The sequence below is a fragment of the Chlamydomonas reinhardtii genome, chromosome 15 (genome assembly GCF_000002595.2).
Source record: "Chlamydomonas reinhardtii strain CC-503 cw92 mt+ chromosome 15, whole genome shotgun sequence".
Lineage (NCBI taxonomy): Eukaryota > Viridiplantae > Chlorophyta > Chlorophyceae > Chlamydomonadales > Chlamydomonadaceae > Chlamydomonas > Chlamydomonas reinhardtii.
This window is the reverse complement of record NC_057018.1, coordinates 547,748-573,128: the sequence shown is the minus strand read 5'-3', so window position 1 is coordinate 573,128 and position 25,381 is coordinate 547,748. Positions and strand designations below refer to the sequence as shown.

Here is a 25,381-nt window from a genome sequence, read left to right as displayed (position 1 = left end):
TTCATGGAGGACGGAGGAGGGCGAGGTGGTCGTGTGAGAGGGGAGTGATATGCCCGAGTCCAAGCAACCGTCGCGGGAGGTCAGGGAGCGGGTTGTTCATACGTGGGGTCGATCTGGCTGAACAGGTATGTGACAGGAAGGCCGGGGGGTGTTTAGGAGATGCAGGTGGGATCTGAAGGGGGCGGCGGCTGCCGTACGACCTGCTTGCGGGGTTGGGTGGGGCTGGAGTGGCGTGGTGTGGGCAGGGAGGCCTGACTGACTAGGCAAGGCGCTGGCGTGGCGGCACCGTACCGTCCTCCCTCGTCCCCGCAATGATCGTGTCTAGATGGCGGGTGTCGCGTTGCAGTTTGAAATCTAGAGCTGGTGTGATGGCTGTGGCTACATGGCTCGGAACGGGGGTGTGACCACGGCGCTCGCCAAGGGCCGCGTAAGCAACCCTCCTGTCCCCCTTCCCTCCTTTGTTCGCGGCTCTAATATGCTAGTAGCGCACAGGTAACAGCGGCGGATCATGAGAGCCCGCTGTGACCGTACTTTCGCCGCTATGCGGATGCAACAGTCGATTCGCCCCGAGCTTCGCTGGTGTCCCGAACCCTGCCTTGATAGTCCTGGAATACCTTACATATTTCTCGGGAACCGCCTGGCTGCTGTGGCACAGGTGCAAGTTGCAGCGGCTCACACCAAGCGGCCTTGCGAGGCTTTGGGCCCTCACCTGTCTTTGGCAGGTCGTGACCAGACACGACTCTGAACTGCACATTGCATACTGTTGCCATCGTCTTAGTCTCCAGGCCTGAAAACGGGCTCCACTGCGGTAGCCTCCTCTGCCTTCTATACTCGCGCTCGCTGTGTTGGCCCCACCTGCCGCTGCATTTCTGCGAGCGGCAGGTGAGCTTACAAATATATTACAAGGAGCGCCAGACCGATACGATGGGTGTGTATCGAACTAGTCGCAAAGCTTGACTCAGAAATGTATGCCTGGAAGGCTTGTTTGATATTTGACAGCTACTTTGAAGAGTGTTTGTCAATGTGATAATATGTGCCGTTGCTCGGCTGGGCCCTTCTGCGAAGACTTTCGGCAGCGGTCCTCATTGCACTTGGTGTGTTTGGCCATTTCAGCAGGCTCGGCCAGCCGAGACAGATACCTGCAATAGGTGCCTTCAATATGAGCAATCCCACTCTCGTTTCCTCTTAAGTTTCGCCGAGCACATTCCCGGCTTCTAATTTCGGCGGGCGCCGGCTCGCTGCTGAGCGTAACAGCGAGCAGCATGGAGAGCCTGCCTGAATTCCTAGCAGGAGCGCTACTCAGGTGCGTCGTGTACATGGCCTGCAGGGTTTGGCGGCAAGGGCCAGGTCTTGCACTTGGCCAACACTGCCACCCTCCCAGACCCGGCAGAGCAAGCGCGCAGCCGCATGCCCCCTCGTATCCCACACTCCACTCCCCCCCAACCCCTCGTTCCTCCTTCTCGCAGCCCCAGCGCGGACGCCACCTCCTCCTCCCCAACGGCCGCCGGCGGCCCCTCGGCTCGCGACCTTGATGCGCACCTGTCTGTCCTGGCCGCCTCCTCCTGGTTTCGCGGCCTCGTGCTCACCACCCTGCCCGACCTGCACCTAGGCGGCGGCGGCGGCGGCGGCGGCGGACCCAGTGGAACTCCCGGCGGCGGCACTGACCCCAGCGGCCCCAGTGGAACCCCCGGCAGCGGCGGCACCGGCAGGCCCCTTGGCAGCGGCAGCGACACTGCTGGTGGTGTTGGTGGCGGCGCCGGAGATGTCGCCAGTGCCAGCGGCGCCAGTGGCGGCGGCGCCGGCGGCGCCGGCGGCGGCGCGCTGACGTGGCGAGGGGCGGGCCTGGCATCGCCGCCGGGTCTGGACAGGTGTGTGGCGGCGGCGGTGCTGGCCGTCAGCCGAGCCGGGCGGCGGCGGCGGCGGCAGCACCAGCACTTGCAGCAGCGGGGCGGAGTCAGCGGTGTGGGCACGAGTGTGTGTGGGGATGTGAGCGGTGGCGGTGCGCCGGATGGGGCCACTGCTGCTTCAGATGAGGAGGGGCCGGGCCTGCTGCGGCGAGAGCTGCTGCAGCGGCTGCTGCCCGCGATGCTGGCCTGTCGCACACCGCTCTCCGCCTGCGCCGCCACCGCAGCTGCTGCCGGGGCTGCTGCGTCCAGAATCGAAGCTGCGGAGGCAGAAGGAGGCGGTGGTGGTGGCGGCGGCGGCGGCGGTGGCGGCCGGGGCGGCGGAACGGGTCCCGGGGCGCTGACGGCGGCGCACCCGGCGGCGGCGCTGCTGTGCCGCGCGGCGGTGGAGGAGGTGTTGGCGGCGGCGGCGGCGGCGGCGGAAATTGCGGCGGCGGCGGCTGAGGCGGCGGCGGTGGCTGAGGCGGCGGCGGCGGCGGTGCCGGGGGCTGGGGCGGCGATTGCGGCGGTGGCGGGGACGGCGGCGGCGGCGGCGACGGCGGCAGCGGAACGCGGAGCTAATGACCGTGTGGATGGGTTGGTTCTGAGCTGCTGCGCCGTCCTATCCGCGGGGGCTGGTAGCAGTGGTGGCGGCGGCGGCGGTCCAGACACCGCTGGGAATGGAGGGGGAGGAGGAGAGGAGGGCCTGACGCTGGGTCAGGCGGCGGCGGCTTACACACTAGCCGCCGTCTGCACACTGGGGGAGCCGGCGCCGGCGACGGCGACGGCAGTAGCAGGCGCGGAGGCGACGGCAGTAGCAGGGCCGCTAGGACCTGACGCCGTGGAGGCGATGGTGGCTGTCCTCTGCGGCAGTAGCAGTAGCAGTGGCAGCAGTAGCAGTAGCAATGGCAGCGGCAGTAGCAGCGCCGCTCTGCGGCAGCACCTGTCTACGCTGCTACTGCCGGCGCTGCTGCGCTACTGCCGCGCCGCGCTGCTGCCGCCCGCCTACGCCGCGGCGGCGGCACGTTGCGTGCGCGCCGTGCTCGCGTCCGCCGGCGGCGGCGTCACAACGCCCCCGGCGGCTGCAGCGGCGGCGGCTTCGCCGGCGGCGGCGGCGGCGGCGGCGCCGGCGCCGGCGGCGGCGGCGCCGCTGCTGCTGCTGCCGCAGGGTCCACCGGAGGCGCTGGGCGGGCCGGTTGGGCCGGCGGCACGTGAGGCGGTGGGCGTGTTGGCGGGCGTGGCGGAGCATGTGGTGGTGGCGGCGGCGGCAGCTCCGGGTGAGCGATTTGCACGTATCACGGGGTGTGGGAGGTAGCACGACGTGCGTGGCTTTCGTTCCTCTCAATCGCGCTTATCAACATCTCTCTTTTCCTATGTCCGAAAGTTTTAACACGGTGTTGCTCGCTGTTCCAATGTGGTTCTGCAGACGTGGCAGCCGCGCTGCATTTCCGCCTGCTGCCCCCCGCACTGCTGGCGCCCGGAGACCGCCCCACCCGCGTCCGCTCGCTGGCGCTACTGCGCGCGCTGGCGGCGGCGCCCGGCGGCGCCGCGGCGCCGCTACTAGAGCTGGCGCCGCCGCCGCCGCCGCTGCTGCGGGAGCAGCAGCCGCAGCAGGCGCAGAATGAGGCGGAGGGGAGGGAGCCGGCGGAGGCACAGGCGGAGGCGGAGGCGGCAAGGGAGGCGTGGCGGCAGGAGACATGGCGGATGATGTGTGACCTGCTGCATGTGCTGGTGCGTGCGTGTGTGTGTGTGTGGCTGTGTGTGGCCGTGTGTGTTTAAGAAGTTTCGTAGGGGAGGACTTGAAGGGGCGCTGTGCAGAAAGGGCGTGCGGGAGGGCGGGTGTGTTTGGTGCTGTGGGGCGGCAAGGGTTTGGAGGTGTGTGCCAGCCTCAATCCACAGCCGTACCCCAACCCCCAATCTCGTGATGGGGACCGATGATGCGTCGCCGTGCCTGTTGTCGGGAGTGGTCCCTTATTGGGAACGATAAGCAAACCGCTCCCCGTCCTACCTGCGCTCTATACTTGGGATTTGATCACTCCGTTCTCCATAATCAGCTACCCCCCTCCCCTCGGCTAAACCTAGCAACCCCAACCCCACCTCGTCCCCCACCCCCCACCCCCCTCAGGAGGAGCACATGTTTCACCTGGTGCAGCCGGTGTGGTCAGCCTTCATGCCGCCCCTGCTACAGCGCCTGGCGCCGCCGCCTGCTACTGCTGCTACTGCTGCCGCTGCCGCCGCTGCTGTCAGTGGCAGCGCCGACAACAGCAATGGCGGCAGCGGCGACAGTGCCAGCCGCGGCAGTAGCAGCACCGGCAGTGCCAGCACCGGCAGTAGCAGTAACGCCTGTTGGGCCGGTGCCACATGGCTGGCGGTGCCGCTGCTCAAGGCCTGCGGCCACGTGAACGTCAGTGTACGGCGGCTGGGGCTGTACTCCGTACTGCAGGCCGCTGTCGTGCTGCCGGATGCTACTGCTGCTGCTGCCGTACAGCTGCAGGGGGAGGGCGGCGCTGCTGCTACTGCCGCTCCGGTGGAAGGAACGGCGGCGGCGGCGGCAGTAGCAGCAGCAATAGCAGCAGTGGCTCTGCCAGAGCCGGCGGGCTGGTGGCGGGCACTGCTGGATGACCACTGCCGCCGCTACAGCCCCTGCCGCAGCTCCTCCACCGGCCCCGATGCTACTGCCGCTGCTGCTACTGTCAACACCAGCAGCAGTAGCAGCGGCAGTGGCAATGGCAGTGGCAGTGGCAGTGGCAGTGGCAGTGGCGGTTGCAGTAGCAGCAGTCCCGCGCTGTGGCTGGTGTCGCTGCTACTGCCAGTGCTGGAGCACGACAAACTCAGTTGGGAGGCGCTGCCGGGTGAGTGATGCATGTACTTCAGCCCGGGCCCCACTGGTCCTGCCAGTCCTGGCGTGCCCTGGTGGGAGCTTGCCAGTACCCTGCATGAATCAGGTAGCGGTGTGAGGAGGGCACGAGGGGTCTTTGTTGACATGTATGATTATGAAAAAGCAAAGCCGCAGCTGCCTCAAACCTGACACCATATTTCCCCCTGCTGTCTTACGTTCAGGCTGCATCAGCGCCGCCCGCCACGCCGCGGCGGTACGGCAGCTGCGCGCCAGCCTGTCACACTTCCTGACGGCATCCGTGTCGTACTGCCTCCAAACCAACCGGACAGCAAGTACGGCGGCCTCCGGATCCATTGATGGATCCAATGCTGGATCCGATCGGTCAGTGGCGGCGGCGGCGGCTCTGGTGCTGGCGGTGCTTCGGTTCGCGGCGGAAACGACCCAGCGTGCTACGGCCGCAGCCTTCGTAACAGCTGCCCTAGCGGCGGCGCTGGAGCAGCTGCAGCTACAGCCGGCGGCGCAGCGGCAGTTGGCGGCAGCTGTAGCAGGCCTGGCGGGCGGGCGGGAGCGGCTGCTGCGGGGGCTGCTACTGCCGCTACTGGGACGGCAGGCGCTGCAGCAGCCGCGCGACCTGCAGCAGCGGATCCACGCATCGGTTCTCGATCTGGTTCCGAGCCTGCTGCCAAACCTGGATCCAGTTTCAGTGGATTCACCGGCTGATGATCGCTTGGGTCAGAACACTGTTGGGTCCGCCGTGGATGACGTTCTGGCGCTAGTGGGATCCACGTCTGTGTTCGCCTCCCTCGGTGGCAGTAGCAGCAACGGCAGTAGCAGCTCTGCAGCGGCGGCGGCAGCGATGGCTGCTACAGCTGACGGCGCCGCCGCGGCGCTGAGCCCGCGCGTGCTTACCTGGCTGGCGGCGGCGCTGCCGGCGCCGGCGCTGGCGGCGTGGCTTGACACTCGCTTGCTCCCCGCTACTGCCGCTACAGCCGCTACTGCCGTCACTGGTGCCAGTGGTGGGGAGGCCCGCAACTCGGAGGCAGGAGCCGAGGCGCAGGCGGCGACGGCGGCGGCGTTGGCGGCGCTGGCGGCGGCGACGCCGAGCCTGCCGCCGCCGCAGCGGTCGGCTGTTCTGGACGGTGTGAGGCGGGCGGCGGCGGCGGCGGCGGTGGCAGCGGAGGGCGGTGGTGGCACGAATGGGGGTGGAGGGAGCGAAAGTCAAGGGGGAAGTGACATTGGCGCAACGCTGTCACTGCTAACATCCCTTCTCAGCAGCAGCAGTAGCAGCAGCAGCAGTAATAGCAGCAGCAGCAGTGCCGTCGCCGGCGGCGGCAGTGGCAGTGGCAATGCAGCAGGTGCGTGGGCGGCGGCGGTGGCGGGAGTGGCGGCGGAGGCGGCGCCGGCTCTGGTGCTTGCATACTGGCGCTGCTGCGTGGAGGGAGTGAGGGCAGCACCAGTTGCCGGGGTGGCGGCGGCGGCAGCGGGTGGTGCGGATGCGATTGCGGCGGCGGCGGCTGGGCGGGGTACTTGCCTTTGGGATCCGGCAGCGGCGTTTGGAACACTGCGGCTGTTGGATCTGCTGGGTGTGGGCGGCAGTAGCAGCAAGACGGCAGTAGCAGCAACGCCGGCAGTAGCAGCAACACCGGCTGCTGGCGCGGTGCTGTCTGCGTGCGGCGGCCGTGGCTGGCTGCAGCACACACTCCTCGTGTTCACAGGTGGCGGCGCTGCCGCTGCCGCAGCTACTGCCGCTACTGCCGCCTCCGCCGCTGCTACAACCACTTCTGCTACTGCCGCAAGCCTGCCCTTGTACGGGCAGCTGTCGGAGCTCGCGGCAGGCTGCGTGGCGTGCCGCGTCCTGAACGGCAGTAGCAGCAGCGGTGCCGGTGGCAGTAGCACTGGCAGCAGCGGCGGCGGTAGCCACGGCAGTAGCACACCGGTTGATGCAGCGGCACTGGCGGCGCTGTTGCAAGCTGTTTACGAGCTTGAGCCAGCCCTGGAGCTGGGGGCGAGCACTGGCAGTAGCAGTGGCAGTGGCAGTGGCAGTAGCAGCGCTGGCGGCGGCGGCAGCGGCGCTCTGCGTATGGAGCTACTGCCGGTTTTCATGGAGCTGCAGTGGCGGCTCATCTGGGAGGTGCTACAGCTGCTTTTGCCTGCGGCGGCGGCAGCGGCGGCGGATGTGGCGGCGGCGGTGGCACCAGCGGCGGCGGCGGTGGCGGCGGTTGAAGGCGAAAGCAGTGGAGCTGGTGGGGCACCGACGGTGACGTTGGCATTCATGGAGGGCGTCCGGGAGGCTGTGTGCGAGAGGTGCGTGTGTGTGTGTATGCATGTGTGTCAGGCGGTCGGGATGGGAGGATGGGGTGGGTTGCAAATCAAGAGCCTTGCGCTGGGTAGTTGAGGCGGGGCTGGGCTGCAAGCGCTGCAGCGTAAGTAGCGGGCGCAACGTCACAACCCCTGCAACCCATGCTTATGCAAATAATAACGCACACACGTAACGGACACATACACACAGGGCGCTCTCCGACCTGGACTGCGCGCCCGACGCCGCACTGCCGCCAATGCTGGCGGCGCTGCTGGCGGCGGCACCGTATGACTCCGTACTAACCGCTGTAACCGCTGCCGCCCGCCGCGTAACCGCTGCCGCAACCGCCAAACCGCTCGCGGCGGAGCAGCCGCAGCAGGAGGGTGCGGGGGAGGCAGAGGCGGCAGAGGCAGCAGCAGGGCGCGGGCTGCGGCAGTTACGGCTGCTGCAGCGGTTACAACGTACGGTGTTGTCCGTACTCAAAGGCGCCCGCCGCGTGCCCGCCTCACTCGCCGTACACGCGCCGGCACTCACCGTACACCTGAGTGTACTGCTGGCGGGCGTGGCAGCGGAGGCGGCGCTGGCGGCGGCGGGGCTGCCCGTGCCAACCGCCGAGGAGGCATCTGGATCTGGATCTGGAAGCGCCAAGGGTGGGAAGGGCGCAGGAAAGGGATCTGGCGGCAAAGGCAAGGGCGCAGCGGCAGGAGGAGGGGCTGCTGGCGTGGCGGTTGGCGGGCGGCGGTTCAGCGAGGCTGATGTGGAGCTGCTGACGGTTGCTGCGGCGGTTGGCGCCGCCACAACCGCAACCGTCGTGCCGCAGCTGCTAACCACCGGCGGCTCGCGGGTGGCGCTGGCGGCGGCGGCGCATCTTTGCCACGGCGTGCTACAGCCCACCATTGACGCCGAGGCCGCCCAGGCCGTAGCAACAGCAGCTACTGCTGCTACTGCCGCTTCCACTGCTGCTGCCACGGCTGCCAGTGCTACTGCCGCAGTCGCTGCTGAGGAGCCGCAGTTGCAGGCGCAGCTTGAGCCGGAGCTGCAGCTACAGCCGCTGCTACTGCTGCGGCGGCTGCAGGGGCTGCTACTGCCACACCTGGTGCACCTGCTGGCGTTCTCCACGTGGGCACCTCGCGTGGACGCCAAGAGTGAGTGGTGACTCCGGGTCACTGATGACCGCTCGGGACTCTGCTTGTTGGCGTGGAAGGACACACATGTCCCAGCACACATCTCTCAACACATGCACACCGTCCAACCCCACACCCACCTCATTTCTGCATCAATCATGCATGTCACCCACCAGTCCCCATCACAAACCCGCCCCGCCCCGCCCCGCCCCGCCCCCAATCATGAATGTAACCCCCCCCCCATCACATACATCCTCCCCCCCCCAAGGCCTGCTGGCGCGCAAGCACGAGCCGCACCAGGCCCTGCCCGCCCGCGCCGCCGTGTGCGCCTGGCTGCAGGGCCTCAGCAACAACCGCCACAACCGCCACAACCGTCGTGACGGCAACGGCAGGTGCGTAGGGTGAAGTGCTTCGGGATGGCTGCGCTCGAGGATGGGAGATTCCACGCAGATAGCTGGTTGGTTGGCTTGTAGAGGCAGGTGTGCAGTGGGGTGCAGGGCTTAAATCGTAACCCTTGACGCACCTTTCACGTTGTTCTTGCTTTTTATATTGGCCTCGCCTTGACTACGTACACAGTGCTACCAACCACCAGCAGCAACAGCAACAGCACCAACAACAACAACACCAGCAGCAGCAGCAGCAGCAGCAGCAGCAGCGGGCGCGGGCCGGCTTCATGGAGCGCCTGATGCGGGCGCTGCTGAGGGCCGCCGCCGGCTGCCGCCCCGGCGCCCAGCCGCCAGACCTGGATGAGGGCGGCGGTATTGGTGGTGGCGGTGCTGGTGGCAGCGGCGGCGGCGGCGGTGGCGGTGGCGACAATGCCTCGGCAGCCGAGGCCGCGGGCGCAGAGGCGGAGGGCGGGGCGGAGGAGGGCGGGCAGCAGAAGCGGCGCTGGCGGCGCGCCGGCGGCGGCGGCGGCGGTCCGCAGCAGCCGCACCACCAGCAGGACTACAGCTGGCTCCTGGTGCGGGAGTCGTGCCAGAGCAGCACACTCAACTCCATGCGGGTATGTTTGTGTTGCGCTAGCTGTCTTGGCTGTGACCTGGCTGCGGCCTGTGTTGTGTTGTGTTGTCTGTCTCTCTGTGTATGTTGCGCTGCGTGGATTGGCGGCACCTGTGACATGAGCGGCCTGCGTTTGTGTGTCGCTCTTTTGCATGTGGCTCAGCTTTGTGCGTGCTGGTAATGACAACCGCTCTTCATCCCCCCACCGGGCACCCAGGACCCCCCCCCCCACCCCCCGCTCTTGACATTTAGCTCGCTTTAGATTGGGCTGGCTTCTGCAACTCACCCCTCCCCCCCCTTCAGTGCAGCCTGTACCGCTTCTTTAACGATCTTCGCCACCCCCTTGTAACTATTGCCTAGACCTGTGCTCCGCGCGTTTGTTTCAGTTTGGGCTTGTATTTACAGCCCCCGAATCCCCACTGTCAATGCAGGTGGCTCTGTGGCAGACCGTCTGTCTTGTGGCTCGGCAGCTGCAGCCGGGGCCTGCTGCAGGTGCGGAATGGGGGCGCGCGCGGTGTGGGCTGTGTGCGTGTGCGACTGTGCGTGCGGGGTTTCAACTAACATCAACGGTTTCATGAATACGGCACTCAACCGTTCATCAGCCGCTCGCCTGCCGACAGGCCCTCAACTATACCGTAACCCCAACGGCCCACTCCCTCTCACTCCTCCCAACGATCCGGCCCCTCCACCAATCCGCCCCTCCGCCCGTGCGGGTTTTACACAGGAAGCCACCCGCATGCCGGCAGGCCCTTGCTCACTACCCCCAACGGCCCACCCCCAGTGCTCAGTGCATCCTGTGCCGCTTTCCAACCACCTTTGCAACCCTCTCCCACTCCTCCAATCCGATCCGCTGCTCTTCCAATCCGCCCCTCCTCCCTTACACCCCTCCCCCCCTTAACTAATCATGAATGTAACCGCCCCCCCCACACACACACACACACACACACACACGCAGCCGGTCCCGCCCGTGCGGTGTGGGCGTGCCTGTCCTCGCAGCCGCACACACACGCCAACGTGCGGCCGCTCATGCAGCAGGTGCGTGTGTGGGGGCGTGTGGCTGTGTGTTTGTGGGGGGAGCGTAGCTGCTGGGGCATACTTGTGTGGCGCTGTGGGGGTTTTGTGTTGCTGAGTATGCATTACTACTTGGGCACATACCAACGCAAGGTAGACGTCTATGAACACCGGCGTGCACAAATTTATTCATCAAGATTCGGACGCACATGTGGAGACACGTGAACACACGAATCAACGTGCACACACACAATCACATCACGCTCTCCTCCCTCACAAACATGAACACAAATGCGAACACACATCCTGACGCGCAGGCGGGGCTGGCGCTGCTGGAGCGGTGGGGCGGCGGCGGTGCGGCGGAGCTGCTACTGCCGGCGCTTGGGCAGTACGACACAGCCAGCTACCAGGTGGGGGTTGTGAGAGGGACGTCTGGGTGGGGGTGAGAGGCACGCGTGTGTGTTTTGGAAGTGCGTGTGTTTTGCCAACATCTCCCAGCCCCACCCAACGCAGCCCACAAACAACCCCAACAAAGTCTCCACCCCACACACCCACACCCACACATCCACCGCCACCAACAACAACACCACCACTTCCCGAACCCCAAGACCCCGAAACCAACATACACACACACATACGCCCCCTTCTCTGTACCAATCCTTACAACACCCCCCCACCCCCCACCCCCTCCCCCCCCACACCCCGTACAGGTGTGCGTGTCCCTGGTCATCATGGGCGGGCTGCTGCTGCTGCACCGCCAGCAGACCCGGATCCAGATCCAGGGCCAGAGCCAACAGGGCCCTCAGAAGGTGGTAGATCCGGATCTAGATCTTGATCTGGATTCGGATCTGGATCTGGAGCGGGCGCTGCTGCAGGCGCTGCTGCCGTGGGCGCTGCACCACCGCCACGCGGTGCGGGTGCCGGCGCAGGTGCGTGTGATGGCGTGTGTGTGTATTTGGGGTTGGGGTTGGGGAGTAGCCGTTCAAGCCCGGAGTCATTGTATCAAAAGTATGGTGTGCCGACGTCCAGTGGGAGTGGGTGGGTGGGCAGTTCTGAACGCTCCTCCTCCTCCCTCCTCCCTCCTCCTCCCTCCTCCTCCTCCTCCTCCTCCCCACCTGCACGTCCGAACCCTCCCCCCCTCTTCCCCTCCCTCTCCATCCATCTCCACCACTACCATCGCATCACACAGTCCCTCCCTCCGCCCCCTCCGCCCCCTCCACCCCTCCGCCCCCGCCGGCCCCTCCACCCCCTCCACCCCTCCACCCCTCCACCCCTCCACCCCCTCCACCCCTCCACCCCTCCGCCCCCGCCGGCCCCTCCACCCCCTCCACCCCTCCACCCCTCCACCCCCTCCACCCCTCCACCCCTCCGCCCCCGCCGGCCCCTCCACCCCCTCCACCCCTCCGCCCCCTCCACCCCCTCCACCCCTCCACCCCTCCACCCCCTCCACCCCTCCGCCCCCGCCGGCCCCTCCACCCCCTCCGCCCCCCTCCACCCCCTCCACCCCTCCACCCCTCCACCCCCTCCACCCCTCCGCCCCCGCCGGCCCCTCCGCCCCCTCCACCCCCTCCACCCCTCCACCCCTCCACCCCCTCCACCCCTCCGCCCCCCTCCGCCCCCCTCCGGCCCCCTCCGCCTCACATGCGCGAATCCCGGCTCCTAACCCCTTCCAGCCTCCCGCGCCCCCAGCAGCCATTCTCCTCCCCCTGACCGCCCTCTCCGCCCTCATCCCCCTAACCACCCTAACCACCCTCATCCCCCTCACCCCCTAACCCCCTAACCACCCTTAACCACCCTAACCCTAACCACCCTTACCCAGCTCCTCCTTATCCTCCCTGCCAACCACCTCTTACGTCTCCATCATATCCCAATTATACACCGCCTGCATGCGGCCCACCTGCGAGTCACGTGACCGGATGCCCGCCTCCTTCTCCTCCAGCTGCCGCCGCGCCGCCGCCAGCTGCACCTCGCGGTCACTCAGCTGAGAAGCCAGGCCCTCGGCACGCTGTAAGAGGAAGAAAGGAAGAAGAGTCACATTCATGATCAAGATCCCGAAGAAGCGAACTTGTAGCAGGGTAAGTCAGCCGTTCATGTGGGGAATAACGGGGTGGCCGTTCATGTGGAGAACGGGGCGGAAAATGGGGGAGGCAGGGAGCGAGCGAGGGCTGATCAGAGGAGTGTGCTGCAGCGACGAAGGGTGACACCACCCATGCCACCCCACCCATGCCACCCCACCCATGCCACCCCACCCATGCCACCCCACCCATGCCACCCCACCCATGCCACCCCACCCATGCCGCCCCACCCATGCCACCCCACCCATGCCACCCCACCCATGCCACCCCACCCATGCCACCCCACCCATGCCACCCCACCCATGCCACCCCACCCATGCCACCCCACCCATGTCATCCCACCCATGCCACCCCACCCATGCCATCCCACCCATGCCACCCCACCCATGCCACCCCACCCATGCCACCCCACCCATGCCACCCCACCCATGCCACCCCACCCATGTCATCCCACCCATGCCACCCCACCCATGCCACCCCACCCATGCCACCCCACCCTGCCACCCACCGCCCGCTCCGCCTCCGCCGCCTGCTGCGCCTCCCGCGCCGCCTCCCGCGCCTCCGCCACTCGCTCCGCCTCAGCCACCAGACCGCTGGTCTCAGACAGCAGTCGGGTGTCGATGGCATCGCGCTGGCGGATCAGGTTGCGCATCTTGGACAGCGTGTCCTTCAGATCTGTTGTTTGTTTTGTGTGTGTTTGTGTGGGGGTGCAAATGCCGTACAACAACCGGATATAGTGGTGGGGCCCGGGATGCCGGATGACAGGATTCAGTTCTTGTGTGTGCGGCTACGCCCTCCCATACACAGGCAGCAACGCACCACCACCCCTCCCCAGCGCGTGCGACACGCCCAACATCCCCCCTCCCCCGACTCACTGTTTGCCTCCGCCTGCGCCAACAGGCTTCCCTCCACCGACTCCAGGCTCCCGCCCACTGCCAAGCTCCGGAACGGCGGCGCCGTCGGATTCAAATGCGTGGAAGCAGGTCCAGATCCAGATCCAGCGCCCGAACCGGTGGCGGCGTCGCCGCCGCCGCCGCCGCCACCGCTGGTGGGCTGCTTGCCGGCAGCGGCGGCGGCGGCGGCGGCACCGGCGGCGGCCACGATGGCGGACGGCGTCAGCGGCTGCGGCCGGTGGGCGGCGGCGCCCGCCATAAACTGCTGTGTCGGCTGCGGCGGCAGCGGCGGCTGAGAGCCGCCGCCGCCGCCTCCGGTGCCGCCGCCGACGGCGCCGGTGGGCTTGGCGGCGGCGGCCGGCGCGGCGCCGAAGCCCGGCGGCGGCGGGCGAGAGCCCTTGCCTGGCGTCCCGACCGGCGTCGTCACCGCTGCGTTTATGCCGGCGCCGTCGCCATTGGCGAGACCGCAATTGGCATCTGCCGCCGCCGCCGCTTGCGCGCCGCCGCCGCCGGCTCCGCCGCCGCCGCCGTCACTGTCGCGCGAGCCACGGCGCTGGTGTCCTCCGCCGCCGCCGCCGCCGCCGCTGCCGCGGTGGCCGCCGCGGTCGCGGGGGGAGGGGCCGCGCACGGGGCCGCCGGGGGCGGCGTTTCCGGGCGGCGGGTGGGAGGGCGCCGGCGGTCGGCTGCCTGAGCCGGGGGCCTGGTAGGGGCCTGGAGGTGCGATGGCTCCGTGGGGGCCGCCGCCGTGCTGCATGGCAGTCGCGAAGTGGCTGTAGCCCGCGCCGCCGCCGCCGCCTCCCTGCGTGTTTGTTTGTTTGTTTGTGTATATGGTTGTGTGTCAGGAAAGCACAAGCTTGTGATTGGATGTGTGTGCTTGGGTGTGGGGCATGGACGGGAGCAAGGAAGCTGAGAAGGGAATGGGGGAGCATGCGCTGACTGCTGAGCAGCGTGTGGAGGGAGGCGGAGAAGGGGTTGGCAGGCTGGCTCAAAAGCAGCAGCAGGGCCACGCTTCGCCTCGTGCCCACTGCTCTTCACTCCTCGGCAAAGCAGCAGCTGAGCAGCAGCTGAGCAGGTGAGCAGCAGCTGACCAGGTGAGCAATTGCGATACACAAGTGTGTAGGATTGCGGGTGGGGGGAGGGGGGGCGCTGCTGTGCAGCCATGGAGTGGTAGCGGCCAAACCAAATGAAGAGCAGGCACCCACGCGCGCATCGGTCCGTTGCTGTGTGCGTTGTCAACATGAAATACTCTGATGAATCAACAGCAGCCGATTGTGCGTTTTTGTGAAGGGCTTGCCCGCCCTTGCAAGCCGAACTCCACGGTAAAAGCTTGATACACGCCGGATTTCAGCCCTTCTTTTCACAACAGCCAAAATACAAATACTTGACGTAATGGCTCTCCCGAGTTTGCGGAAATTGTTGGAGTGCCAGTTTCGCGCCTCGAGATCTACGAGTGTTCTTCCGCAGCCACACCCGCATCGAGCCCCGCCCCTCTCGCGCAACCTACCTGTAGATTAGACATTGCCAACCGCGGGCTCCTCAGCTCGCCCCGCGCTGGCTTATTAGGTTAACCCGGCGCAGCTAACAAGGTGAGCTATGCGAAGCAAATGAATGAACGCTGAAAAATGTTGATTTCGATACAGGTTTTAAGGCCTTCAAGAGCGAAGCGACTCACAGAACGATGTCGGGGCAACTTTGTGTGTACTAGTGTATCAGGCACACGTAGATAATCTGTCGCGGTTTGCATTCAACCAAGGCAACATGGCGCAGCTCCGTCGTCGATGTATGTCCTGGCAGCGCCGGCCTGTGGCGATTGTGTTCGTGCCAGGGGTTCTTTTGATGTAAACAACCTTCGTTTGATTTCTTCTTGCCTTTGCCGATCCACAATAGTGCGAGCTGATCTCACAGCAGTCCACAATCGCAGGCGCCGCGGTTGCTGGCTTGGAAGGAACGATGTGAAAGGCTCGAAAGTGTGTCCCCCACTGGCCCCCCAGCGTTCCCGGGATGTTGTCCCTTGCATGTCCAATGCGGGGTGTGTTCCGTGCCACCGGGGTCCAACCCCCGCATATGCAGGTGCCACCCACGAGCACGTGTTGTCAACAACTTGCTCAATGCCGTTGGCCTTTGGCCGCCTCGCCCCCGCGCCACAATACTAGGGGCTGATCACCGCTTTATCACACGGCAGGTCCAGGTCGGCCCTACGGTACCCAACACAGGTACGGTTGCTGCCAGACTTGAACTTGAAGGTTGCTAGGGCTCCCGGGCACTGATGATCTAGGAGGCTCGGGACCCGTTGCTGCGGCTTGTCCCCTGTCCCCAAAACGGCAAAACCCCTGTGCCCTGGCATCCTGCGCCCCACCACCTGGCACGGTGTGTCGGCGTCAGCACGTAAGCACGTAAGCACGTAAGCACGTAAGCACGTAAGCACGTAAGCACGTAAGCACGTAAGCACGTAAGCACGTAAGCACGTAAGCACGTAAGCACGTAAGCACGTAAGCACGTAAGCACGTAAGCACGTAAGCACGTAAGCACGTAAGCACGTAAGCACGTAAGCACGTAAGCACGTAAGCACGTAAGCACGTAAGCACGTAAGCACGTAAGCACGTAAGCACGTAAGCACGTAAGCACGTAAGCACGTAAGCACGTCGTCAGCATCACTACTGTCCCATCGCACACCAGCAGCAGCCCCGTATCCAGTGCTCGTATCTTCCTTCTTTTCGACAGAAATTTGCCCCAAAAAGCCTCCGGCGGAAGAAATTTTTGGGCTGAGCGGAGATGCTGCTGGAGATGCTGCTTGGCAAACCGCGGCCTGCAGCCCTGCGACCTGCTGGCGGCGGTGGCGGTGCAGGGCCTGGCGGCGGCGGTGGCGGTGGCGGTGGCGGTGGCGGTGGCGGTGGCGGTGGCGGTGGCGGTGGCGGTGGCGGTGGCGGTGGCGGTGGCGGTGGCGGTGGCGGTGGCGGTGGCGGTGGCGGTGGCGGTGGCGGTGGCGGTGGCGGTGGCGGTGGCGGTGGCGGTGGCGGTGGCGGTGGCGGTGGCGGTGGCGGTGGCGGTGGCGGTGGCGGTGGCGGTGGCGGTGGCGGTGGCGGTGGCGGTGGCGGCGGTGCAGGGCCTGGAGACGGCGGTGGCGGCGGCGGTGGCACCGCGCCTACCGGCGGCAACAGCAGCGGCCACGGCGTTGGGCCCGGTGGTGGTGGCGGCACGGGCGGCCCTGGGCCCAGCGGCAGTGGCGGCGCGCATGTTCGGAGCAGAGGGGGCGGGCAAGGCCACGTGGAGGAGGACAGCGCGGCGCCGCCTTCAAAGCGGCGCCGGCGCGCAGGTTAAGACCTGCCGGTGTTGTCTGGTTAGCGACCTGTGCTGACGAGGATGGCGTAGCGGGCAGTCGGCTGCAGCGGCAGGGGTGTTTTCCTTGCTGTCTGGTTGGCCTGCTGCCTGCTGCACTAGTGCTTGATAGCTGGGCGCGACTGGGCACATATGGCGGGCGGTGCCTGCACAAACCGACCCCGGCTATGTCCGGGAGATGAGGCTAGTATCGGAACCTTCGGCCTCAGACGGAGGACGTGGCGTGGCGGCACAGCCCACTTTTCCCTTGCAAGGGAGAGCCACCTTCTCTTGTTGATTCTCAAGTCCAAAAATTTGTGAAAACGCTTCAGGTTTTGGGGGGCCTTTCTGAGAATTGCAGAAGACATTTTGGGGGGTTTCTGTCACTTGTCCGGGCCCAAGGCAAGGGTGACTGAGGTTCTCCAGGATAATCTACGGCCGTGTCCTGCTGGCACCATGGGGGCACACCACGATAGGCCAGCCTTCTACCAGGGTAGTCATGCCGTGAGTGAGTGAGCATGATGAGCGTGGGTGAGGGCGCTGGGGTTTGGCGTGGGGATGGGCCACGATTTGGCATGGAGCCATGGAGCCGGTGCTTTCTTCAGCAACGTCGTGTTAACGTGGCAACAGCATCCTCACCCCGCACGCTGTAACAATGGCACATCCTTGCGGCAGAATACTTTGCTGTGCCGGAGCCGGGACGCGTGGGCTGGGGGCAACAGCAACCTCACCCCGCACGCTGTAACAATGGCACATCCCGTGCGGCAGAATATTCTGCTGTGCCGGAGCCGAGACGTGGGCTGGGGGCAACAGCAACCTCACCCCGCACGCTATAACAATGGCACATCCCGTGCGGCAGAATATTTTGCTGTGCCGGAGCCAGGACGTGGGCTGGGGGCAACTGCAGCCGCATTTGGCACGCTGCAACAGGGCAAGCCTGACACACTCCTGGCCTAACACGAATCGCACATATGTCGGGGGCGGAGCCCCCGGAAAAATTTTGGGGATGAAAGATGCGGCGGCAGAACATTAAAGATGCCTGTTTTCGGAAATCTGTCACTGGCGCCGCGCCTGCCTTCTTAAGATACGAGCACTGCCCGTATCCCGCCCCGAGCAGGGGTCGTATCTTGTTTTGGGGGTAATGTCTAGCTCCAGACAAAAACGGCCCCGTCTTTTGTCTGGGCACATGGCGGTTTGGGGGCTTCTCCATCGGAATTCGGACAAAACCCGCCCCAAACCCGGGCCAACAAAGTCTCGCCCCAGACATTAGCCCCCCGGAGGAACGTCTAGGAAACGGCCAAAATGGACAATTTATGTCTGGAGACATTAAGATAGGAGCCCTGCCCGCCCGACCCCCCGGCCCCGAACCGACCCCTGAACCGACATCAATTAGGGCAGATGCTGGGCGAGTTTGTTTACACCGTTTACATCTCAGAGCCCCTTGTCCAACGAAGTCAGCGACGGCGACACCTCAGTACAGTAACCCTGGCATTCTACCAGCCGCGCGCTCGCGCCTTGTCGGTGCAACTTGATTGCTTGCTGCTTAATTGTTGGAGTCTAAGAACACGCTGCACACTATATGACTACGCCACACCACGGGACTACACCAAACTGCCACTGCATCCTTACCCACTTCTCTCCCTAGAGCCTTGCAGCCGGCCGACAAACAAGGCATTCGCGCCCGATCATACAACTGGCCCACTGCAGCGCTGTGCAGAGTGTGAACGAGCACAGAAGCCAATCGGTCCAGGGTTGCGCACCAGTAGTAAGAACATAAATGCCATAAGCATCCGTAACACTGCTTAGCATTCAGCAAGCGTCAAGGCACCCACGCATCAATCCAAGAACCCATATGCGGTGCCGCCTCGCGGAGGCCCCTGGCGAGCGAGCGAGCGTCAAAGGGAAGGACTGAAACATGCCTTGTCAGCATGAATCAAAATGTCCAACCCCAATGCTCGCGCCTGTTTTCTGACGCTCAAACGCCTGACCCATCCCCGTATCACCACCATCACCACCATCACCACCATCACCACCATCACCACCATCACCACCATCACCACCATCACCACCATCACCACCATCACCACCATCACCACCATCACCACCATCACCACCATCACCACCACCACCCGATCTGACAAAATCCAATGCTCAGGAGCTCATGGCCTTGCCTCCGCCAACAGAGCCTTACCAAACCGCCTCCACCGGCGCTCCTTCTTGCCCTCAGGCCACAACCAATACCCATGCCGCCCATATGTCTCTATGTCTGCCTAGAGCTTGTTGTGAAAGCCGCAGCTTCCCTCTTCTCCCTCCTTGTCAATCTGTAGGTACAGTGCTCACCTATCCCGTATCCGCCGACTAAAACGTACTTTTGCACAGCATAACCCCTGCCTTTCATCAAAAGTTTGTCAATCCATCCAAGAAAGCGAGCTTCCCAGGTGCAATAGCACACAATTCATGCGATTGGGGTGGCACGCAGCGTGGACATTTTATTCATACCGTGAACATGATCATATGTGAAACGAAATGAGAGCAGTCGCCACATCAGCAGTTGGCACGTGCACGCCCGCTCTACCACTCAAAGACCGTGTGCAGGACAAGGCGGGAAGCAATTAGGGTAGGTTGCACAGTCTCCATGCGAAAATGCGTACATGTTCATCAAGCCACCAAGGTTCAACAGATGGCAACAAGTATAGATGTGGGATGCAAACAAAATGGCCGATGGCGGGATGCGGAATATTGCCACCTGAGAAACCTGAAGCGTATGACAGCCTCACGAAATCACAGGCTCTCTGAAAGCCGGCAAAGTCAATCCCTCGTCAATGTGGTGAACCTGGACGCCATCAGCCAGCAAGCAACACAGCGCTATCTGCCTTGACGGCGGCTTCCCCAGCCACCGGGCGTGTGCCTTGGCTCGTTGCTCCGTGGGCAGCCGTCTCTCTCTCAGAGCAGCAGCAGGCCCTCTCTAAAGCACGCGCCCGGCCATCACTCTGCGCCTATCTCCTGATGAGTGCGGTCGATCCTCCGCCCTCCGACATATCACACAGCCAATGCCCAGTTTATCGAGTTTTAGACTACCCCAACACCCATACATCCTCCAGACCAGCCCTCCACCCACCCACCCATCTGCCCATCCACGTCAGAACTTATTATGCCGCCGCCCACCGCACACGGCTGCGCACGCTTTGCCCGGCCATGTATGTAAGTCTAAGTATCTCAGCGAATGCAGCTGCGTATGTCTGCTGCGCTGCTAGTCCCAACGCCACGCCGTCACTATCATCGTTATACCTCCAGTTCGTTGCCGCCATTGCTGATTTTGGGAAGTAAGGCCGACGGCGGCGGGCGGCGCCGACGGCGGCTGGTGCTGGGTGGGTTCCCCCAGGCCGAGCGGCCAGCATGCGTGTGCAGTCATGTGCGTTGGAAGTGGAGTCGTGTGCGTGTCAGAGGTGGGTCTGTACTGCGGCGTCAGCAGCCGAATGCGGCGGCGGTCACGGTCCGGCTGCTACTGCTGCTGCTAGTGCCGTTAAGAAGTCTGCATAAGGCTGTGACGGAGTCTGTTATGGAGCCTGCTAGGGCTGCTACGGCTCTGCTTCTGAGCTTAGTAGAGGCCGTGGAGGCTGCTGATGCTGCTCCGGTAGCCGCCGGCAGCTGCAGCGGCGGCGGCGACGGCGACGGAGCCATCTCCGTTGAAGGGCGCCTGCCGCTGCCAGGGCTGGCCGCCGCCGTTCCCTCCAGCACCTCTGCTGGCATCTCGAGCGGCCGCGCCGTAGCCGTCCTGCTGCCACTGTACGCCGCCTGGGCGGTGTTCAGGCGACCCGTGCTGCTGGTGCTGGTGCTGCCAGTTCTGGTGCTGGTACTGGTGCTGCTGGTGCTGGTGGTGCTGCTGCTGGTGCTGGTACTTGTGGTAGTGACGGGCGGCGGCAGTGGTGGGCCCGTGATAAGCAGCAGACGGTGAGGCAGCGGCAGCCATACCCATAGCCATAGCTGCCGCGGCCGCTTCCGGCTGCAGCGCCGCCTCTTGTGACAGGCGGCGGCGCGTGCCGCTGCCAAGCAGCAACGTGCCTGGCCGCAAGCCCCCACCGCCTCCTGCCACTTCTGCCACTTCTGCCGGCACCAAGCGGCCCACCTGCTCAACATAGCCATAGTCGCTGCCGCCGCGGCGAACAATGCTGCCGCCGCCGCCGCTAATAATGCCGCCGCCGCTAATGCCGCCGCCGATGTCGCCGATGCCGCCGCCACCGCCGCCAGGCGATGACGACAAGCCGCTGCCACTGCCACTGCCGCCGGCGCCGGCGCCGGTCAGGCTGCCGCCGCCAACGCTGACGTTCACACGGACACGGACGCCAACGCCGGCAGCGAAGTACGGCAAGTGCACCGTACCACCCCCCATACCGCTGCTAACGCCCGCAAAGGGAAGGCTGGGGGCGCTAGGGTTGTGTAACGGCGGCGGCGGCGGCGTGCGCGTGGCGGCAGTCGGGTGGGCGCTCCAGCAGCGGTCCAGCTGAGCAGGCGCCGGTTGCCAGCGGTCCAGCTGAGCAGGCGCTGGTTGCCAGCGGCGGTGCTGCTGGTATTGTTGCTGCGGCTGGTGCTGGTATTGTTGCTGCGGCTGGTGCATTTGCAGGACCCGCTCCTCACTGAAGCCGGCACCTGCGCCACCGGCGGCGCTGTCATAGCCGCCGCCGCCGCCGCCAGAGCCGCCGCTGCCGCCCGGTCCTGTTGAGTCGTACATGTGCCGCTGCTGCTGCTGCTCTGGCTGTTCCTCGCGCTTGATACTGTCGTGGTCGTAACCGCACGGCGAGCCGTACAGCGATGCAGCGCGCTGCTGCTGCACGGGCGCGGCGGCCGGTGCTCCGTACATTGGCGGCGGCAGCGGCGGCGGCGGCGGCGCCGCCGCCGCCGGCGTGTGCGAGGAGGCGCGCTGCAGGGGAGAGGGCTGCGTGGCAAGCGCGGCGTGCGGCGGTTGGTGTGGGTGCTGCTGCCAGGAGCCATCATAACTGTAGGCGTTACGGACGAAGTGCTGCTGATGGAGGTACGGCGGGCTCCGCTGCTGCTGCTGCTGCTCTGGCTGTTGTTGTTGCTGCTGCTGTTGCTGTTGCTGCTGGCCCATGATGCTAATGCCCAGCTCCTCCTGACCCCCCTGCTGCTGGACCATGATGCTAATGCCCAGCTCATCCAGCAGCGCGTTGAGCTCGCTGTTGTCACGCAGCAGCCAGCTCGGCGGCGGCGGCGGCAGCTGCTGCGGCGCCGCCGCCGCCGCCTGCAGCTGTAGCTGCAGCTGCAGCTGGTGCTGCTGTGATGGCGGCGGCGGCGACGCCGCGGCGGCTGCGGCCAGCGGCGGCGCCGCCGCCGGGGCCGTGAAGGAGGAGGCGATTCGCAAGTCGGCAGGCAGCGGCGGCGGCAGTTGCTGGCGCGCGAGCGTCACGGCGCCGGCGCCACCGCCACCGCCGCCGCCGCCGCCGCCGCCGCCGCCGCTAGGCAACGCGGTGCCGCTGTCGCTGCGGCCAACAGCAGCGGCAGCAGCGGCAGCAGCGGCAGCAGCGGCAGCAGCGGCAGCAGCGGCAGCAGCGGCAGCAGCGGCAGCAGCGGCAGCAGCGGCAGCAGCGGCAGCAGCGGTGGCTGTAGCGGTGGCGGTGGCGGCAGTAGCAGTGGTAGCAGAGGCGGTGGCGGCAGTAGCGGCGGCGGAGCTTGGCAGGGGGTTGCTGCCGCGGGCGCTGAGGGGCGGGGGTATGGCGGCACCGCCGCCTCCGCCGATGCTGCTGACATCCGGGTCGGAGGGACTGGCCAGCAGGCGCAACCTCTTGGCCGACGGCGGCGGAGGGCCCTGGCTGAAGCGGCCGCTGCTGGCGGCGGCGGCGGAACCAGCGGCGCCGGCGGCAGCTGCAGCATCCTCACACTCGAGGTCCGCGTTCGGGCCTGCGTGCTGTTGCTGTTGCTGTTGCGGGTGGGATGGGGCCCTGGGGGTAACCTGCGTCAAGCGATTGGGCACGTGGTGACTGTCGAACATCAGCGACGGCGGCGGCGGCGGCGGCGGCTGGCCGCCGCTGAAGCTGCCACTGCCATTGCCACTGCCGCCGCGGCCAGCGGGCCGCACGGGGGTGCCTCCGGAGCTGCGACGCGTGCCGAGGGAGGGCAAAGGCAAGCGGCCGGACCCAGAGGCGGCGGCGGCGGCGGCAGCCGCTGCCACCGCCGCTGTCGCTGCATCGGTGCCGTCGGCCGCCGGCAGGCCCGCCTGCGCCTCGTCGCAGCCGGTGCTGGCGCCGGCGGCGCCGCCGCCACCGGCGCCGGCGGCGGAGGAGCGGCGGCTGAAGCGGCGAGTGCCGGCGGCGGCGGCATGCCGCGGTGGCGGCTCTGGCGCTGGCGGCGGAGGCGGCATCACGGGCGCCGTCGTCGAGGCTGCGCCGCTGCGGACGCGGCCACGGACGCGGACGCGGCCAGCGCCAGCGCCGCCGCTACCGCCGCCGCGGCCGCCGCCACCGCTGACGGCGGCTGTGATGGCGGCGCCGTCGCTGCTGCGGCGCTTGAGCGGTGTCGCATCTGCGGCTGCAGCGGCGTCGAGCCCGTCTGACGGGGACGGCGCACGGCTGCCGCTGGCACTGCCATCGCCGCTGCCGCCGGCGTCGCCGCTGCCACCGGCGGAGCCGCTCTCACGCCGCCGTGGCGAGGGTCGTGCTGGTCGGAGTTCGTCAGCTGCCGATCCGGAATGCTCCGGCTCGTCACCGTCACCTTCGTCGTCCTCTTCCGCTTCCTCATCCGCTTCGTCGTCCCGTAACTCACGCTCACGCTTGATCACGGGCGGGCTCGCCGTGTCGTGGCCCTCAAACTCAAGGGCCCCGGTTGCGGCGGCGGTGGCTGCGGCGAGGTAATGTGGGTTGACGGCGAAGGCCCGCTTGGGCTTCATCCTGGGGTCAACAAGAGTGAGGAGGGCGGGGGCACAAGAGCGTAGTTAGGCACGGGTTGGCGGGGTTTCCGGCTCAGGCACGGTTTCAGTGCGTGCGTTTGGCGCTTGTGAGACGTGTTTGGACAGGCGGCGTTCTGACAGGGATGCGGTGTGGAGGCTGTGTGGATAGGTAGGTGGGGAAGGCACTCTGCGCAGCCAGTGCAGTCCAGGCGAAGGGCGCCAGCGACTGGGTTTTCGTAGTGTGAACATCGATGAGCGACCAACCCGCCGCGCGGATTCCGCGTGCAGCAGTCTCGTGACGAGCCGCGCGGAAGCGATCGAGTGCTCACTCACCGATTTGCATGCCGCTGCGTCTCCTCATAGCTGCGGGCAGGGCGAGCAGGCCGGGGAGCGGCGCAGAGCGTCATGGGAGCGCGAGCGCTTCGCTTACGTCGCCGGAGGCAACCCCACGACCGACCGAAGCCTCATGTTGTATGCCACTGCTTTTATTTACGGGCGGTAGAGGGTTGACTTACCTAACGGCCTTGTCGCCCCAAACCCGGTGCGCGAAGGCGTTATACCACCTGAGACGAGCAGCACGCAGTTTGAGATGGTATATTTCCAAGCATGTCGTCAAGCTCATACATCATGGAAATCAACAGGGACACAGCAGCGCTCTGTCTGCTTTCCGTGCGCTCCCTATTCCTGAATTTTGCTCCTTAACCTTAATAACCTTATTACCTCTGAATCGACTGCGAAGTTGGCCGCTGCTGTGTCCTTGCGTACTCAGTGTGCCACTGCGCAAAAGCGGGGGCGAAACCACTTGTCAGCGCACCGGTTTCGCCGCGCAGCTGCTACACTTTCCTTATTATCCGATCATCACTTACCCACTGAGTGAATACCGTCCAGTATCCCGGGGGCTGCCGTCTTACGGGGCCACCTCGGGCATTCTGAGCCTCTGCCTTCATCGGTGTAAAGCGCGAGGAGCCCCCATATACAAGTTGAATAGGGTTACAAGTTGATAGCTTTAGGGGGCAATCACGGTCAAGGCGAGGTCACCGTGGCCATGCAGTCCTGTTCACTGCGGCATCGCGTCTTCGGCGCTTCCAACCTTCCTGGAGCCCAGCCTTATAAGAGACAGTCCTTATATGATACAAAAATACGGTTACAACAAATAGCTGCTTGCGGCAGATTCACTAGCATCTAGTGCAAAGCTGCTACGAATTAATAAGTATGCATGGCCTGCCAGTCAGTCCGCCAGCTGGCGGGTGAGGATGTATAGGGTGAGAAGTCGCCCATGCCGAAACCTCTGGTCATTTGAGGGCCGAAGCCCCCACCACCACCACCACCACCACCACCACCACCACCACCACCACCACCACCACCACCACCACCACCACCACCACCACCACCACCACCACCACCACCACCACCACCACCACCACCACCACCACCACCCCCGCTTCGGCAATAATCTAGGGAACATCTAGCTTACCGAAGCCCCCCCTACTCGAACCCCCTAGATTATTGCCGAAGTGAGGCGAGGAGCATAGGGGTCATTCGGGGTTCTCTCCTCGAGTGTGCGTACGTGTCTCGTGCATTTTTGGGCTGAGCCCCCTGAGCGAAGCGATCCAGGGGGGGCGAAGCCCCCCAGGATTGCCCCTGTCCGTGCGTGCGTGCGTGCGTGCGTGCGTGTGTGCCTGTGTCGACAAAAAGTACCATACTGGCACAAACCGCGAGTGCCACGTATTATTAATTGCAGTTACCTATTGTAGAAAAATAGACGGCAGGGAAAACTCGGCCGGAGCGAGAAGCGACCTCGTGAGTCCATGGACATCTTGACTTTCTTCAGTTCGCGAGTATAGCTCTCGGCCCCTAAATATCTTACATCCATGTATCAAAACATGTCGACGACAAGCGTCTTGGGGCAAGAATGTCGAAATTGTTTGCAACAGCCAAACCATGCGTCCTCGAGCCTTACATGTGTCGCGGCCCGGGATCCCGCGCCCGAGCCCGGCTAGCCGTTTGCGGTGCTTGAGTGGGATGTGGGTGAGGTGCATTTGGGA

The 25,381-nt window shown here is 65.5% G+C and overlaps 5 protein-coding genes across 5 annotated transcripts in view; 2 read left to right on the top strand and 3 right to left on the bottom strand.

The window, feature by feature from the left end:
* Positions 1–1,003, bottom strand: part of CHLRE_15g637282v5 (uncharacterized protein) — a 6,721-nt gene extending 5,718 nt beyond the window's left edge. The window contains exon 1 of the mRNA XM_043070558.1: positions 710–1,003. Within this exon, the coding sequence (XP_042916422.1) occupies positions 710–754 (45 nt within the window). The 5' untranslated portion in view covers positions 755–1,003. The remainder of the gene's footprint in view (positions 1–709) is intronic.
* Positions 1,004–1,103: 100 nt separating this feature from the next.
* On the top strand, positions 1,104–11,889 carry CHLRE_15g637249v5 (uncharacterized protein). The gene is made up of 13 exons (XM_043070557.1): positions 1,104–1,303; positions 1,467–3,160; positions 3,310–3,614; positions 4,009–4,735; positions 4,944–7,026; positions 7,232–8,166; positions 8,414–8,537; positions 8,722–9,148; positions 9,576–9,636; positions 10,100–10,179; positions 10,473–10,565; positions 10,866–11,084; positions 11,845–11,889. Exons 1-13 carry the CDS (start codon positions 1,263–1,265, stop codon positions 11,863–11,865), a joined length of 6,810 nt encoding a protein of 2,269 aa, XP_042916421.1. The 5' UTR covers positions 1,104–1,262; the 3' UTR covers positions 11,866–11,889.
* A 2-nt stretch (positions 11,890–11,891) lies between these two features.
* On the bottom strand, positions 11,892–14,993 carry CHLRE_15g637216v5 (uncharacterized protein). The gene is made up of 4 exons (XM_043070556.1): positions 14,628–14,993; positions 13,106–13,922; positions 12,739–12,905; positions 11,892–12,160 (listed from the first exon to the last, which is right to left on the bottom strand). Exons 1-4 carry the CDS (start codon positions 14,640–14,642, stop codon positions 12,005–12,007), a joined length of 1,155 nt encoding a protein of 384 aa, XP_042916420.1. The 5' UTR covers positions 14,643–14,993; the 3' UTR covers positions 11,892–12,004.
* Positions 14,994–15,563: 570 nt separating this feature from the next.
* On the top strand, positions 15,564–17,103 carry CHLRE_15g637183v5 (uncharacterized protein). The gene has a single exon (XM_043070555.1). It carries the CDS (start codon positions 15,896–15,898, stop codon positions 16,439–16,441), a length of 546 nt encoding a protein of 181 aa, XP_042916419.1. The 5' UTR covers positions 15,564–15,895; the 3' UTR covers positions 16,442–17,103.
* A 738-nt stretch (positions 17,104–17,841) lies between these two features.
* On the bottom strand, positions 17,842–24,523 carry CHLRE_15g637150v5 (uncharacterized protein). Its single transcript, XM_043070554.1, has 5 exons — positions 24,203–24,523; positions 24,057–24,112; positions 23,852–23,899; positions 23,670–23,699; positions 17,842–23,337 (listed from the first exon to the last, which is right to left on the bottom strand). The coding sequence occupies exons 1-5, from the start codon at positions 24,281–24,283 to the stop codon at positions 20,037–20,039; spliced, it is 3,516 nt and encodes a 1,171-aa protein (XP_042916418.1). The 5' UTR covers positions 24,284–24,523; the 3' UTR covers positions 17,842–20,036.
* Positions 24,524–25,381: the final 858 nt, after the last annotated feature.